This window comes from Mytilus edulis, chromosome 2 (genome assembly GCF_963676685.1).
Source record: "Mytilus edulis chromosome 2, xbMytEdul2.2, whole genome shotgun sequence".
NCBI lineage: Eukaryota > Metazoa > Mollusca > Bivalvia > Mytilida > Mytilidae > Mytilus > Mytilus edulis.
Window position 1 is genome coordinate 66832692 of NC_092345.1, and position 17331 is coordinate 66850022.

The 17331-nt window shown below is 33.8% G+C and overlaps 1 protein-coding gene across 1 annotated transcript in view; it reads left to right on the forward strand.

The window, feature by feature from the left end:
* The window catches only part of LOC139512729 (bifunctional purine biosynthesis protein ATIC-like), a 42893-nt gene that overhangs the window by 17332 nt on the left and 8230 nt on the right, over positions 1 to 17331 (forward strand). The window contains exons 10-15 of the mRNA XM_071300595.1: positions 5176 to 5283; positions 6369 to 6454; positions 8130 to 8219; positions 9918 to 10046; positions 11123 to 11289; positions 16950 to 17058. Of these exons, the coding sequence (XP_071156696.1) occupies positions 5176 to 5283; positions 6369 to 6454; positions 8130 to 8219; positions 9918 to 10046; positions 11123 to 11289; positions 16950 to 17058 (689 nt within the window). The remainder of the gene's footprint in view (positions 1 to 5175; positions 5284 to 6368; positions 6455 to 8129; positions 8220 to 9917; positions 10047 to 11122; positions 11290 to 16949; positions 17059 to 17331) is intronic.

Consider the following 17331-nt stretch of genomic DNA (forward strand, 5'->3'; position numbering starts at 1 on the left):
AGCATTAGTTCTAAAATGATCGATCCAATGGCAAAAACCTTATTGCCATTAACGTCAAATATTTCGGATTTGTTTGGTACTAAAGAACACCAAACATTTGAAGGCAATTTTTCGTAAACATCAATAGATAATATTGACGCTGTTGAACCACTGTCAATTAAAAAGTTGACAGGAAACCCAAAAATTAATCCATTTGTATAAAACCCGTTATCCCAATTATCATCTGTTTCCCCTATATGTCCTGTCCGGACATGTTTTTCTCCCTTCATATCAGGCCTTTTATCTTCTGTCACTAGCTCACGACCTATTGAGCCAGCGTTCTGTCGTTTCCCTGGTTGTGATTAAAAGAGGTATTTTGTCTTTGGTTGCCCTGGAAATTCCCTCTAGCTCTTTGGTTGTTTTTGTGTGGACAGTTCCTCATAAAATGGTCTGGGGAGTTACATCCGTAGCATCTGCCAGTATTTGCCCTCTTTGATTCCCGACTTCCATGTCCTTGTTCCAGCTTTGCTATCCTATCTTGTAATTCCTGCAAATTGCTATGGTAATCCTTTTCACTCATGTGTCCTTCGGTGTCCTTGGATTCCACAGCTCTGATCATTGTTGACTTCTTTTTGTCTTGATCCCCCAATATTGATTCATACCTCTCTATTACATCAACAGCGTCTGCTATTGTGTGGCATTCCTTGTCAATACAACGACATTTCATCTCCACAGTTATTACCTTGAATAACTGGTTTAATGCAAGAGACTCCTGCGCTGCTAGGTCCAGGTCATAGTACGCCTTTTGCGCTAGTTGCCTTATATCATCCCCCACCTCAGCTATGCTTTCCCCTGCCATGCGCCTGCGCATCTCTAACTTTGAGAGCCAACGATTTTTGTGTTTTGAACTCCCAAACCTCTGATCTAACTTTTGTGTTAGCATTTGATATGTGCGCCTGTCGCCAGCAGACAAGCTCATGTAGTATGTCCTTGCTTGGCCCCTTAAGCTAGCTGCCAAAAACAACAGTTTTGTACGGTTTCCCCATTGTCCCAATTCAGCGCAGTCCTCAAAATGCGACAAGTATTCCTCCCAACAATCCTTACCAGAGAAGGGCTCAGGTTTAAGTGTTACCTTTGGTGGGCCAATTGGTTGCATATTATGATTACCCCTACCATTCCTATCGTCAAAATCATGTCTCTGATATTCATCCCGTCCTTTATGTCTCTGATCTACTTCATCACCATGACCTTGTAAAATTGATTCCCTATCAAAGTCGTCATTGTCATCAGTGTGTATTTGATCCCCTTGTCCTAAGTCATCTAAATTTAAATCCCTTTCCATACGGAAATTTATTTCAGGGTCTGGGGAGTTCCTACCAGCATCAGCCATATTCTAAATAAAGACTTTTTATTTTATTTGTTGTTTCATATTTTATAGTTATAATAAATTTTTGTACAGTAAATCCACCACGTCGGGCTTAAACCACGTTTTTAAGTTGACAGGTTATTCCAAGGTTCGTATCCTGGATGCTAATTAGAATTTTAGCATCCCACCGCTGCCACCAAATTGTAAGCCACCCGAGAGCATCCTGTCCTATACTCGGTAGTTTACTTTAATAACACTTAAATACAGTGTGTGACTCATGTAGCAACTCTACATTTGTATTAAACTTCCCAAATTACTTGTCAGGTATGGTCTTCGGAATGTTTAATATGTATGTATCAGGGGCGTAGCTAGGTATTCAGGCAACTGTAGGCACAAATCGGCAGGGGGTCTTGGGGCCTCTTAAAGGCCCAAGCAGATCCAGGGCGGAGGCCTGGTAGGGGGTCCAGGGGGGGGGGGGGGGCGAAGGCCCCCGACGGAAAACGGTTTTCAGCGTTTTAGCTGCAAAAATTTTATGTACAAAAATATTAAATTTAAATGCATTGCGCGGCCAACAAAAAGGAGGGTTCCAACCCCCGAAACCCCCCCCCCTGGATCCGCCAATGAAGGATGATTATAATTTATCAAATCCATTCCGTTCTGATTGATATTTACGTTTTACTTAATTAATAGTACATGTTGACGATCCTACATTAAAAACAATATTCATGTAAACACTGTTACTACTATATAATAGAACTATCCCTTTGGCTAGACATCAACAATCAATCTTTTGAATCTTAAACCTTCACCCTAGCAACACAAACACATACAGACAAAGTCGATGTCTAACAACATTCAAGAAATTTGTATTTCTTTATATCCTCTACTGTAAAATCCCTAACTTCTTAGGAATTTTGAATAATTGTGGCCATTACACGCAGATTTGAGAGTACTCAAAATTACTGGAAGCCAGTTGATTGATTGATTTGTTTACCTCCAGGGGCAAATATTTATGCAAGTTCAGGACCGTTATTTTTTTTTACAATCAATACAACTTGGAGCTCGGTCCTGTTATAGGCGTCGTCCAGGACGAAGGTCTGGAAATTTAAAACTGCCATGCACTGGAAAACGAGGGATCATTGGATCGGAGCAGAAATTTTGCCTTTCAGTAGACCAACTACGAACTCCTCAAAGAGTTGCATTCTCTCTACAACTAGGCATCAGATTTAATGTCCCCATTCTGACTAGACGTGAATGCGTATTTATACATCCTGTACAGCCAAACGGGCGACCAACATTGGCAAGTCGGGTGAAGACAAAGTGGAAAGCTAGTTGAAAACTAACAACTAATTAAAAAAACTCATGTGTCTAAGTTGAGGTTCATTCAAGTTTTTGTTGATAGAAGTGAAATGATCTGAACCAAAGTTCTAGTTTATAGTTTCTATATAAGGTAAAATCGTAAAAACATTCAATTCTATCCAATATTCCATTCACTAAGGACGAGAGACTAGTGTACACATGACATTCGATAATTAAAGAGTTTTGAAAACTTCACCGGCTTCCATCTACAGCCTATGATAACGTTGTCTATTATTTTTTTTTAATAAAAACAAATATTTGTGAAAAAATTATGTGTAGGCACGTGCCTAAAGTGCCTAACGGCAGCTACGCCCCTGTGTATTGAGCAATCCCTTGTATTCGAGTGTTACTGAGCTAATTTTGTTCCTAACGGCTTTCCATAGTTTTTATGTTTGAACGAGCGTCCTCCAACATCTATTGTTTTCATCAGTGTAAATTCATGTGCTTTTTGTATGTGTCCAAGTTCAATAAAATAAAGTTATCTTTCCAATGTTAACAGTTTTTATTTGTTCACTGTTAAAAGTATGTAACATTATAACATCGTAAAACTATATAAATAAACAGTTGCGTTCAAGTGTACTGAATCATAAATCCTTAAATACATATTTGTGGTGTCCGACGTGGTGGGAGATAGCTTACTGTACAAAAGACGGCTAATTAAATATCATTAAACTTCATTATGTTATCCTTATTCTCACCTAAAGGTTATTGTTGCTTTATTTGTTTTTCCAGGTTTGAACTTGCCGCCAGCAAAACTTTGGGCTATCTGCCATTGCTGAGTGCTCGCGCGTTTATATACTAAATTGTAATTGTCACGTGACATACTAATCCAATGGAAACTTGTCCTTTCCGGGAAGCCGGAACTATAAAAATTTCAGATAATGAAAAACATAATATACATATCATCTTAAGTTGTCCGAACATTGTCCTTATACATAAAATATCAAAACAAAGCTATAGCATCTAAAATATCGATAAAGAAGCTTGAAATAAACAATCGGACACCACTGCGCGCGCATTGATTTAGCAGACGATCTGCGTTATTACATAATACGTAAATAACATACAACATAGTTCATTTCAACCATCTAAATATTTACAATATATTTGTGTCCGGCAGGGTATACTTATTAAAAATCTTATCTGTGGTATTAAAAATACAATATTAGATCAAATGTCCAGGGGACGAATTGGTATTTAAAGACATCAAAACACATGTTTCGGTCCCCACAAAATGGCAGACGACAAAGTCTCCGTAAATAAACAATTCGATTGAAGTATTTCCCTATGTATATCAGGCATATTAGACGTTTAAATATGAATATTTGGTTACAAGAAATGATCCTTAATACGGGAATTACTTGATATATAGCATGTAGAAGGTAAGCCATGAGTAATTACATACATTCCCTGCCGTAACACTTGTACAACAAAAAATGTAAACAAATGAAAAATTCATTTCACTTCCAGTGTTTTACACATTAAAAATTTGATAAACTTGATAATTATCACCCTAGTACCAACATATGTACACACCTAACTTGTAAAACTATGTTTTAGCTAATGAAATGCTTCCCCCCTTTATATTTGGTAAACAACAAAATGAAACTTTGGCCTGTGAAATCCATACATAAAAATAGTAAATTAATGCCATATCTTTGATTAAAAAAATGTTTTACTTGCTCGTGCGAGCCAAGTTACTATGCGTAAGAACACAACCGTTATGTTTAAAAGAATAATATTTCCTTTTTCTGAATTTATAATATCATAACAAGTACTTCCAATGCCTTACAATATGGTGTGTGTTCTAAGTATTAAAATGACACATTTTGTCTGAACCTAGTTGATCAAAGGCCCCTTTAATTTTTAGCTTGCCTGACCAGGAGGGTCAAGTGAACTATTCTCATCTCTTGGCATCCTGTCTCTTAAAGACTTTTGCAAGATTTCTTCTCTGAAACTATAGGACCAAATGGAACCAAAAATAGTTTATGTACTCTAATTTTATTTTGCCTCAACCAAATGTTCTGAAACTTATACACAATGCTTAAATTACCACCACACTTTTACACAGACTAAGTTGGAATTTGGGTGGCGTCACTTTTACTTGATATGTACTTTTACAAATTCAAAAATTGCTGAATTTTACATTTCGACACTTAACTTTACCTTGCCTCAATTAAATGTAATGAATTTATACATAATACCTATTTTCACCAAACATGGATCAGGTTCAAATATGGGTAGTGTTACTTTTACCGTTCTCCATTTATGTCCCTTTAGAAATAGAAAAATTGCTGAATCTGCCATACATTTACAAGCATGGTTTCTTCTCCCAATGGACATATTCTTTTTTTTTTTTTTTTTATTATCTTGAAAACTATTAAAGATAGATAGAAACTATAAAAAGAAGAATATTGATCAGCAAGATAAAATCTGCTAATAAATCAACATGGTTAATACCAATTTTACAGGTGTTGCAGTGGGAGGTCAGGGACTATCAGAGGCCGACAGGAAAGTCTGTATGGTAGAGGACATGGACAATTTATCTCCCTTGGCTGAGGCCTATGCAAGAGCCAGAGGTAAACAAATATTGCATGTTAAAGGGGCACTAGCTGTCAAATTTATGTTCACCAATTTAATTTAAAATCTCATATTTTATTTTATAATAATAATGTAAAACATTTATCAAAGCTATCAAAAGTCTAAAATAAATAATAAACAGGGCATGATCATGAAAACATGTAGCTTCGTTTTGTGTGTATTTTAGTCCAGACGCCATCTAATTAATTATCGAGTTGCATCTAATGTCATGTGATGCCCATATAAGCGATGTAAACATAAAGATAGTTATAAATAGATTAAGCAAACTCTTGCTGTTGGATTATTCTATTTAATTTCATTTTATAGATGAAAAATAAATGTTTATCATTGTTTTTACCTGTATAAAAATATTTTTGTGTGGATCGAATCAAGTCAATCAAATGATTTACCTTTGTTTCACTTTCAATGTTGACATTCTTTTCCTTTAAATAACTTTACACATACAATTCACCCGAGATTAATACAGGAACAAAAAAAGCAACAAAAAAAATATAGGTCAATGCGCTTGTTTTTGAGATATTAGCCATTGAAATTTTGGGCGGGAAAATGTGTTTTTTTTTATTTTTCATAGCTTTTATCATTGACAAGTTTTAAGTTCTCAAAAACTATTAAAAAATAACAAAGATTTTATAAGACTTTTACAGATGGCTGATATAATTATACATGTAAAAGATTTATAAAAAGAAAAATGGTGGTCAATGGGCAAAGTTTTTTAAGGCATTCAAATGGATAAAACCAGAGTATTCCAAAAATCTGACAAACCTTCAAAAACATGACAAGCGAACATCCCTTAGTTACATGTTTTAATGTGAAAATGACCACTAGATAACAGGATATTTTTAGTGACAATTTTAATGCATTACACAAGATTAAGTACAGGAGTATTGAATTAATGGTATAAGGGTTGTATGACTGAATATTTGTATGTTATTTCTCCAGTTTTCCATATTCTATCTAAATGTGAATTTAAGGAATTTAAGAATTGGTTTATTTGTATAATACAGAGTAAAAAGTTTCAGCTTCAAATTACACATTAGCCTAATGAATATTGTAAATTGTACAGGTGCAGATAGAATGTCATCATTTGGAGATTTTATAGCCTTGTCTGATACGTGTGATGTTCAAACAGCTAAAATAATATCCAGAGAGGTTAGGTTTTCAAACAGTTATTTACTGAAATAACAAATTTATTATTTTATGTTTTCTGTTTAGTAAACAAAACAGATTTTCTATTGGCTATTTCTGTAAATCTTAATTAGGGTTTCGCCTTTAGGCGGGTACCCTATAGTGATCAGTCTGTCCGTCCATCCGTCTGTCCGTCCGTCCATAACACTTTTGTGTCCGCTCCATATCTTGAGAACCATTATGATTTCATACTTTATACTTTACATGTTTATTAACCACCACCAGAGGACATGTCATGATGTATGTGCAACTTCCTAGGTCAAAGGTCAAGGTAAAAAAAACTTTGGTTTCAGTTGACAACCCTGTGTCCTGTGGTGAAGATCGTGTCCGCTCTATATCTTGAGAACCGTTATGATTTCAAAGTTTATACTTGACATGTATATGAACCAACACCAGAGGGTGTGTCATAATTTATGAACGACTGCCTAGGGCAAAGTCCAAGGTCAAAAACTTTGGTTTCAGTTTACAACCCCATGTCCTATGGTAAAGATTGTGTCCGCTCTATATCTTGAGAACCGTTATCATTTTGAAGTTTATACCTGAAATGTATATAAACCAATATCAGAGGGTATGTCATAATTTATGTACAACTTCCTAGGTCAAAGGTCAAGGTCAAAAACTTTGGTTTTAGTTGACAACCCCATGTCCTATGGTAAAGATCGTGTCCGCTCTATATCTTGAGAACCGTTGTCATTTCAAAGTTTATACTTGACATGTATATAAACCAACACCAAAGGGTGTGTCATAATTTATGTACAACTTCCTAGGTCAAAGGTCAAGGTCAAAAACTTTGGTTTTAGTTGACAACCCCATGTCCTATGGGAAAGGTCGTGTCCGCTCTATATCTTGAGAACCATTATCATTTCAAAGTTTATACTTGACATGTATATAAACCAACACCAAAGGGTGTGTCATAATTTATTTACAACTTCCTAGGTCAAAGGTCAAGGTCAAAAACTTTGATTTCAGTTGACAAACCCATGTCCTATGGTAAAGATACAATTTTTTAATGCACATTATTCACAGGGGGGCCCACAGAGATGGCTCCCATCTCAATGATATCTAGTTGATTATAAAATGATAATAAAAAAAAAGTTTCAGAAGCTTGAGGTATTAAATGCTTTTTGGCTCAGATGTCAGTATATTTAATGCACAAGACAGAAATTATGCTAAGAGCCATTATTTTACTCCTAATATTATGCTGCATTTTATACCAAAATAGATAGGATGTCGGGTATATACTTGCAACATTAGTAGTTTTTGGTGTAACTGAAATTCAGAAACATGTTGTAATTGACATATTTGACCAAATCCAGTTGAAAATTTTGTTGAAATTTCAGATAAGACCTGGTATTTTTCAGTGTGGGTAAAATTCAGGTTTAATTTATTTCTGACTCTTTTGTGTCTAACTCAATTGATTCTTGTGTTATTTGGGACTCATCCCAAATCAAATTCGTCCGTATGCATGGTATATGAAAAGCATACTTAAGAAGACATTAGCCTCATGTTTTCTGCGATGATAATATGTGTGTTGTTCCTACATTTGTTTGCTGAGAAAGTCAACAGTTATGAAATGTTATGGTTTCTAAAACTAAAAGCTATAAAACAGAATAAAATAAAAGCTACTATTACATTGAAGGTATCTGATGGGATTATTGCTCCAGGGTATCTGCCAGAGGCTCTAGATATCCTCAAGAAAAAGAAAGGAGGGAACTATTGTGTTCTACAGGTAAAGTATTTAAAAAAATAAATCACTCATTTTACAAAGGGTACATAATAACTTTCCGTTGTGAATTTTCAAAAACAGACTAGGAATACCAAATAATCAGATAAAGAGTACTGTGAAAGTACTTTTATTCTAGGGGAACCAATTTTTCGTGGTTTTTGTAAATGACCTTATCTATGAATTTTAGTGTGCAATGAAATAAAACAACCGTTGTCCAAATCAAGACATGGAAAGATCCCCATGTATGTTTCACTACTGATATGATCAAGAGATTATATTGAATATCGCCAAATCTAAGAATACTATAATAGTAAAGTCACAGGGCAAACACACTATGAACTACAACTGCAGGCAGGATTTTACCTATTTAATCTTTAAAAACCTTAACTGTACAACTTTTGATTTTTATGCCCCATTTATGGGCATTATGTTTTCTAGTCTGTGTGTCTGTTCGTCGGTCCATTCATTCATCAGTTCGTCCGTTTGTCCCACTTCAGATTAAAGTTTTTGGTCGAGGTAGTTTTTGATGAAGATGAATTCCAATCAACTTGAAACTTAATACACATGTTCCCTATGATGTGATCTTTTTAATTTTAATGCCAAATAAAAGATTTTCACCCATTTTCACATTCCACTGAACATTGAAAACGATAATGAGGATGGGGCATCTGTGTACTGGGCACTATCAAAAGCAAGCCCAGCATGAAATTATTATTTCCCATACTTACAGAATATTGAGGATATAAAATGAACACTTTATGAAATAATATCAATACATGTACTGGAAAGAATATGTCCCCAGTACACGACAAGAAATGGAAGTTTCTTACGACCTTGACTGGCTATACAGCCCTTGCATGGTCAGTACTCCAGTACACAAATGCCCCACCATTTCATGCTGGGCTTGCTTTTGATAAGAATTATTTTACAATTCAAAATACATTTATATAACAGTTTATGTAACAGTTTTCTTTAGGTTTTAAAACACCTTTGATGGTCTTAAATCTGTTGATCACTCTATCTCAGGTTATATTTCAGGTTTATTAGTGTGATCACTACGATTTACACAGGTCAATGTTTACTTTACAATTGCCTTCGATCAAGACAATTTGTAACCTTCGTTTGTAATGGCTTCAATTTTTCTTTTTTTTTTTAACTAAAATCCACAAGTTTTAAAACCCATGAACATGCAAATGTTGCTCAAACCATAAAAATTGATACCCACAAATTAAAGTACTTTCACAGTAGATAAACAATTAAATAAGTAAAAAACTTGACTTGTTGAAAATAGTCCGATGATTTAATTTGAGGAAAAAGGCATGAATTGAACAATAGTCAATTGGTGATAAAGTATGTGGATCATGTCTATCAATATTAAATAGTCTAGCAGGTTGAAATTTTAATTTTAGGTTTTACCCCCATGACAAAATGATTGCCATACCATTAATGCCGAATGTTAATAAAATAAAGGAGGCTTAGAAATTTGACCGAACAAACTTCCCTTTACCTTAAATTTTGAGGAAATCTTAGTTTGTACTTGGGTATGAAGAGGGGTAAACGTTTTACTTCAGCCCACAACTCGTATACATAAGGAAGTTAATTTTAATATGGTCTTTCTTTCTTTTTGAGGAATAAAAACAATTTTGATGACCTAGTAGCAGATATTCTGATATAGAGAATTCAATTTTATTTGATTTACAGATGGACAGTGAGTACGAACCTTCTGAAATGGAGACTAGGACACTATTTGGTTTACAAATGGAACAGAAGAGAAATGATGCAGTAATCAACTCAGATCTCATGAAGAATGTCGTCTCTAACAGAAAAGAGGTTAGTGGCTTGTATTTTTAAATTATATATATTTTTTCAATGAATTAATTTTTCAGTATTAAATTATTCGTGTTGTTTTTTAAAACCATGAAGTTTATAAAATAAGTTTAAGGTGGTACCTGACACTACAGGGAGATAAATCTGTTAAATCAGCTAAATGTTTTAATCCCATTGTTTTGTTAAGGGAATATAAAGCTTCTCAATGATCAAAAGTAGTGTTTGTCAAACTGCTATATAACCAGTGTATTTTTTCTGATAAAACGTTTGGCTCATTTTTTTGAAATTTTTATATTTGTGTCAAATGGTCAAAGTAAATACTTTGTCAAAATTTTATGAAAATTAAACGAGCCAAATTAATTTTAGTGAAAGTGTTGGGTACCACCTTAATAGACAATATTTTGACATATCCTGTGACAAATCATATGTGAATTTCCTTTAATTGTTTTATTCTTGAAGAGATAATTGTTACACTAGGGTCATACATAAATAATAATGCTCAAGGTATTTTTTGATGAAGTTGAAGTCTAATCAACTTCCATATGATATGATCTTTCTAATTTTAATGCTAAAAAAGGTTTTGACCCCAATTTCACAGTCCACTGAACATAGAAAATGATAGTGCCCACTTCAGGTTACAGTTTTTGGTCAAGGAAGTTTTTGATGAAGATAAAGTCTAATCAATTTGAAACTTGGTACACATGTTTCTTATGATATGATCTTTCTAATTTCATGCCAAATTAGTTTTTTCACCCCATTTTCATGGTCCACTGAACATAGAAAATGATAGTGTAAGTGGGGCATCATTCAGTGTGCTATAGACACATTCTTGTTTAATGTGCATTTTTAAGATCAAGCTAAAAATTAAAAGACGCTTTAATGCTCAGGAGAAGCTAATACATAATTTTGCCCACTTACCGGTATGCTTAAAGTTGATAGAACATGACAACCTTCTAATAACCTTCTATCAATATTACCTAAAAAAGATTTGTCAAAAAATACTCGGCTATAGTCGTTTAAGTTTTCTGATCAGGGGAAATATTATATAGAGTTACATAAGTTATTTATTTTTCCTGTAGCTTACTAAGGAAGCTGTTCAGGACTTGATTGTAGCCAGTATCACACTCAAGTATACCCAGTCCAACTCTGTGTGTTATGCCAAAGGTGGACAAGTAATTGGAATAGGTGCAGGTCAGCAGTCCAGGATTCATTGTACAAGACTGGCTGGGGACAAGGCTAATAACTGGTTTGTTTCCATAACAAAATAGTCATGTTTTTTTGTTGTTGCCATAATAGATTCTTCAATGCAAGTTTTGACGCCTCTGCGGTCTCATAATAGAATATTGACCTGGAGTATTAGAGATCATGGGATTAATCTCAGGTAGCAATACACAGTTAGGATTTTTCAAATATGAAAGTTATGGTGTAATAAAATTCATTTTTAGACAGCTGAGTACTAATTTAGCCTTTAAAGATGGTTTATAAGAACATCAAGATTATTTTTACATGTTTTATTGGCTGTTTTTTGTTTGACTCTCAGTATTTTCACAGCTAGACCAGCCATCGGTTCAGAAATTAATGTAATGTTTAAAAACACTTTTTTTCTACACAAAGTTTTTGACGCAATTTTACCAAAAAATGAGACGAAAGACATGATTTTCATTGGATTAACTGAAAGTTATATGTTAACAAATTCAGAAAAGGTATTACTTCAAGCGATTGAAATTCTACTTTTAGCCAAATTTTGGAGAAATATGTGACATCTTTTCCCCCCTCTTTGCAATATTTTATAGCAAATGAATGCAGATTGTTGCCATGGATACACCCAAAAAAAACTATATTTTACCATTTTTAACCGGATTTTTGTGACAAAAATGTCGGTTATTGATTTGGGGATGTACGGCGGGCGGGCGGTCGGTAGGGCGGGCGGGAATCAAATGTTGTCCGTGCATTAACTCATGAACCGTTCAACCAAAGCTTTTAAAATTTTAATATGTTGTTACTGACAACTAAATGAAGGTCAAGTTCAATAATGGCGATTTTGACTTTTACCGTTCAGGAGTTATGGTTCTTGAAAGATTGAAAAATGGAGTTTACAGTCGTGTCCGTGCATTTACGCATGAACTGTTCTACCTAAGCTTCCCAAATTTTAATATGTTGTTACTGATGACAAAATGGAGGTCAAATTCAATAATGGCGATTTTGACTTTTACCGTTCAGGAGTTATGGTTCTTGAAAGATTGAAAAATGGAGTTTCCAGTCGTGTCCGTGCATTTACGCATGAACTGTTCTACCTAAGCTTCCCAAATTTTAATATGTTGTTACTGATGACAAAATGGAGGTCAAGTTCAATAATGACGATTTTGACTTTTACCGTTCAGGAGTTATGGTTCTTGAAAGATTGAAAAATGGTGTTTCCAGTCGTGTCCGTGCATTTTCTCATGAACCATTCAACCAAAGCTTTTGAAATATTTATATGTTGTTACTGATGGCAAATTAAAAGTCAAGTTCAATTATGACGATTTTGACTTTTACTGTTCAGGAGTTATGGTTCTTGAAAGATTGTGAAATGGCGTTTCCATTCACGTTGTTGCATTTACTAATGAACCATTCAATCTAAGCTTTTAAAATTTTAAGATGTTGATACTGATGACAAAATGGAGGTCAAATTTGATATTGACGATTTTCACTTTCACCATTCATCAGTAATGGTTCTTGTGATATTGCTAGGACACAAATAAATATTAATAAATCTGGTTTGCTGTCGTTGTGACAGCCTCTTGTATATACTGGATATAAGATCTATGGAAGATTCTGATTATATACATATGCACATATTTGACACAAATAGTAAGCTTAATATTGCAAGAAAGCAATGGAAAGGGGATGGTAAAATTTTATGAGGGGAAATTGTTTCTAACTGTTTATTGCTACCTCAGGAAAAGGAGTAGGTCCAATAAGGGTTGATTTTGGTCTCAAAATTCAGGTTCATCTGATGTAAGATTTTGGACACTTATGACTTTTTAAACACTCAAGTGTCTTCTTCAGTCTATTCAATTACTTTAAGTGAAAGATTTGAACTGTTTTAGTCAAATTCAAGCTAAGATATGAAAAATCTATTGAATATGCCATAATATGTCACTTTTCAGATGGTTCTTGTCAAAAATGGAAGTGGCCACATCGGTGTTCATTTTCAACCTCTATATATGTTATGTATTATCATCAAATTATACAACTTGTATTTAAATATCAAGAATGAACACAAATGCAGCCACTTTCATTTTAGACGGAAACTGTCTAAAAATAAACCAAAATGCTAAAATTTCAAAGATTTTAGGAATTTAGCATGGCTTAATGATGCTAGAACCTGATACATGTGCATTGTATTGTCAAAAACAGTCCATATTTATGTAACAGAAGTATTCTACTTTCCAATAAATAGCTAAAGTTTACATTTTAACAATTTTGTATACAGTTATATTCTTGGGCCAAAAAGGGGTCTTACTGGGCCTTCTCCTTTAAAAAATGTATTAGTTGTTTTTCTGATGAACATCCAAAACTCCAAAACATTAAGGTGGAATTGCAATAATGAGGGGGGATGGAACTTCAAGAATGTTTATTAAATGGTCACTTCTAATTGTAAACAGATTTGGAATATATTTTTATCCCCCGCAAATCATGTTGCAGGGGACATGAAAATACAGAGCGTCCATCCAGCTTTGTTAGTGCTATCACAGGTACAGTTGTTGCCAGATATTAATAAAACTTATACTATAGGTTTATATCACCAATATTTCAGACAAGTATTTTCCTATTTCCATGTTACTAATTTAATTTTTTTTTAATTTATCTGACTACCGTCTTTTGATTTGTATTATGCGCATTTGTGTATAGTGCACACCCCCTTTGTGATCCAAGAAACGAGAGAAAAAAAGTTTATTGGTCATATAATACTAAACATTTTCGGAAAAGTTACAGCTCCAAAATCGGCAAACAGGAAAGTTTTTAAATGGACACCAATGTCGGAGAATTCCATACGAAATACGTAATTAATATGAAATTGAAAGTATTCTAACAAATGAATAAGAATTTGATTAGATTGAGATAAATCTTTTAATCCAAATTTAATAAATTGTTTGACTATCAAGGACAAGATTAAATGTCCAAATTATTGTTCTGATTCAAACAATAAAATAATTACGAATCAGTCTATTAATTATAATTAATGGCATTAGTGCTGTAATAAATTGTTTTAAAAAATCTCATTGTTTTTATTTTGATGATTCTAGCTGTTAATCTGGATTATCACACCTCAATCAACGGGTCTAATCGATGTCAAAACAAATCAGTGACAGGTTGACCTTGTTCCTAATTAAATTCGTTCAGGTTACAATTATGGGATTATCATGTTTTCAATCATAATTTCTTGAATGGTTTTAAACAGTTGTTTAAAAGTTGAAAAGTTACAAAGTAAAAACATATTTTTCCTAATAAATTTTTCATGGAGTAAATCATCACTTTACAATATTAAGTCACATGACTGACCCACATGACTTGTGATCACCTGATCAATACATTAGAAAAAATGGCGGTTTATTTTTTCAAAACGAGCGTGGTTTATTCAATTTTCATACACTTTTCTTCAACTCTCTATGATGAACACATACAAAAACAGTAAGTTATGACAACAAGGAACACAGAGGCTAATTTAATCGACAGCAAAAGCTTTATTAAGACTTGGCAAATTTCCGTATTCCAAAACAGATGGACAAATTTACACAATAAACGTAACAACAAAGATATAAAATGTATTTTATTTGAATAAAACGTAACAAATTAAGAACAGTACGATACATATTACAATTATAACATGTAAAACAAAAACAATTGAGGTTTTAGGAAAAATATTCCGTACTCTTCACTTCACTTGGAAATTTCTTTGTCGGAGTTTGGACCTGAAAAAAAGATTAAGAAATTGTTTGTAGTCATGTAAAACACGCACCCCTCTAACAAGAAACATGACCTAGGGTATAAATGTGCACGTTATCAGGGGCGTAGCTAGGCAATTTTGATGTGTACGCAATGCCGGAGAAGGAAGTCATATGGCAGGGGGTCTGGGGGTCCGCTCGAGGCGCCCTGAAGCTCGGGGGTAAATGGTGCAAAATCCTGCATTCTCGCAATTTCCAAGGACCGTTAAAATGACCTCACAGAAATCTTACTTTCAGGAGAAACGAGTCAACTTTGGAAATAAATAATCAGAGAAAAACAAAGAAACCCGTTGGCTTTACCTTAACAATTTGGTTTTTTTTCCTTATGTGTAGTGGGTTAAAATGGTTTGATTAGGAATATTTTATTTGTTACCGAATCATGCTGAACCCACTTTACGTTAGAAAACAAACTAATTTCTAAGCCAACACTGTGCAACTTATTTAAATGGGTTTTTTTTATTAAGAAAATCATGACATAAATAAAAATTTGAATCACATGTTTTATTTTATGAGTGAACAAGCAGTGTTTTTCTGCTTTTTTTTCTCTCTGAATTCTGAAAAAGCAATGCCCATTTCCTTTCTTTTTTTCTACTAAAGATGTCCAAAACCGTGTCTGCTTTCTTGATATATGTTTAAAAGACCGAGTCCAGATAAACGATTCGTTTTCATTGTATTCCTCATGTAGGTCTTCACTCTTCTCATGGTACTAAAATACCGGCGTTCTGCCGTCGCCGTCGAGACCGGCATACATGCATATACATTAGGTATCTGAAAGATTCGTGGGTATAAATCGGACGGATGCACAGACGAGAAAGCACAATGCCCATCTATTATCGTAGGTAGGACATAACAAAGTCAAATCATTTTTTTTCTTCAACAATATTAAATCAAATTTAAGATAAAATTTCTAACAAAATGCTAGTTAGTAAAGGTTAAAATGGTGGCATAGGGTGGGATGGGATGGTGGATCAGTACTTCGCGAAAAAAAGTTTTTTTATTCAAATTAGGATTACGGAAAACAAAAACTTTAAAACTGAAAGCATTGGAAATACGCACTTTATTTAAATATTTAAATTTGGGAACATGTAACTTGTTGAACGAAAGAGGCACCCGTCTTGCACTAAAATTAAAATAGTGAAAACACATTGAACGTCAAATGAAAAAAAAAGGTGAATACAGTTGAACGAAAATCGCCCTTTACCACCTCCGTTAAACTTAAGTTGCAGTAGACCGTGTTTAAGAAGACTTATACATACCTCACAGGAAATTCATAAGAATGAATTGATGTCCATGGCCTCTTAAGAATGTTGTATCTTATTTCATAAGTTATTTTGGAATCTTCAGAAAAGATGTCAGGGTAAGGAGGCATAGAAGACGTGACAATTGTGTTTTGACACACGGAGGACTCAGCCATATGCATTTTTAAATAGTTTGCATTAGCAACAGAATCACGATGCTGGTTTCGCAAATGAAAAGGGAAGACTAGTTTTCGAAACGGAATATAGCTACAAAGTTATCATTAACATATTTGTATATTTTTTTTTATTAACTTCATTACTTTAGTTTTATTCTTACTAGATTTACCATATTTTTATTTTTGTGAAATTTTCGATGTGTACGCAACTGCGTTTTGCGTACGGGTTGCTACGCGCCTGGTTATACATACCAAAAGACGGTATATATATAAAAAAAGTTAGAACTCTATGACCAGTACATGAACTGAGTTTCTTGTTATTTTTTCACATTTTTGATATCGAGGAAATAGAAATTGAATTTAATTTTTTTAGGGGGGGGGGGGGGGGGGGGGACAAAAGATGTGGGGGGAAATGCTGTTATATTTTATTTCAGTATGAAATTTTTAGAAGTAATGTTATTAATAAATAATTTAAGAATTATATTGCATCTTGACTTTACATAGGTGGTTAAGACAACATCCAAAAGTGATGAACATGAAATTCAGAGATGGTGTGAAGAGAGCAGAGAGGAACAATGCTATTGATCAATATGTTTTAGGAACAGTAGGAACTGTAAGTAACATTTAGTATATGAATCCAATTTTGTTATATCCCACCCAATGAAATTTTATAATGTTTTTTTAAAATTGGAAAATATTTATTTTGTATGCCCAACCTAGGATATATAGGATAGGGGCATTATGTTTTCTGGTTCGTTCATCTGGTTCGTCCACCTGTCAGGCTTAAATTAAAATATTGTTTGTTTGCAGTTTACCGACCGACCCTTGAAAATCCTCCCGACTGTGAAAATTTTATTGCTTTAAATTTGAAGAATTTTTTTTTAAT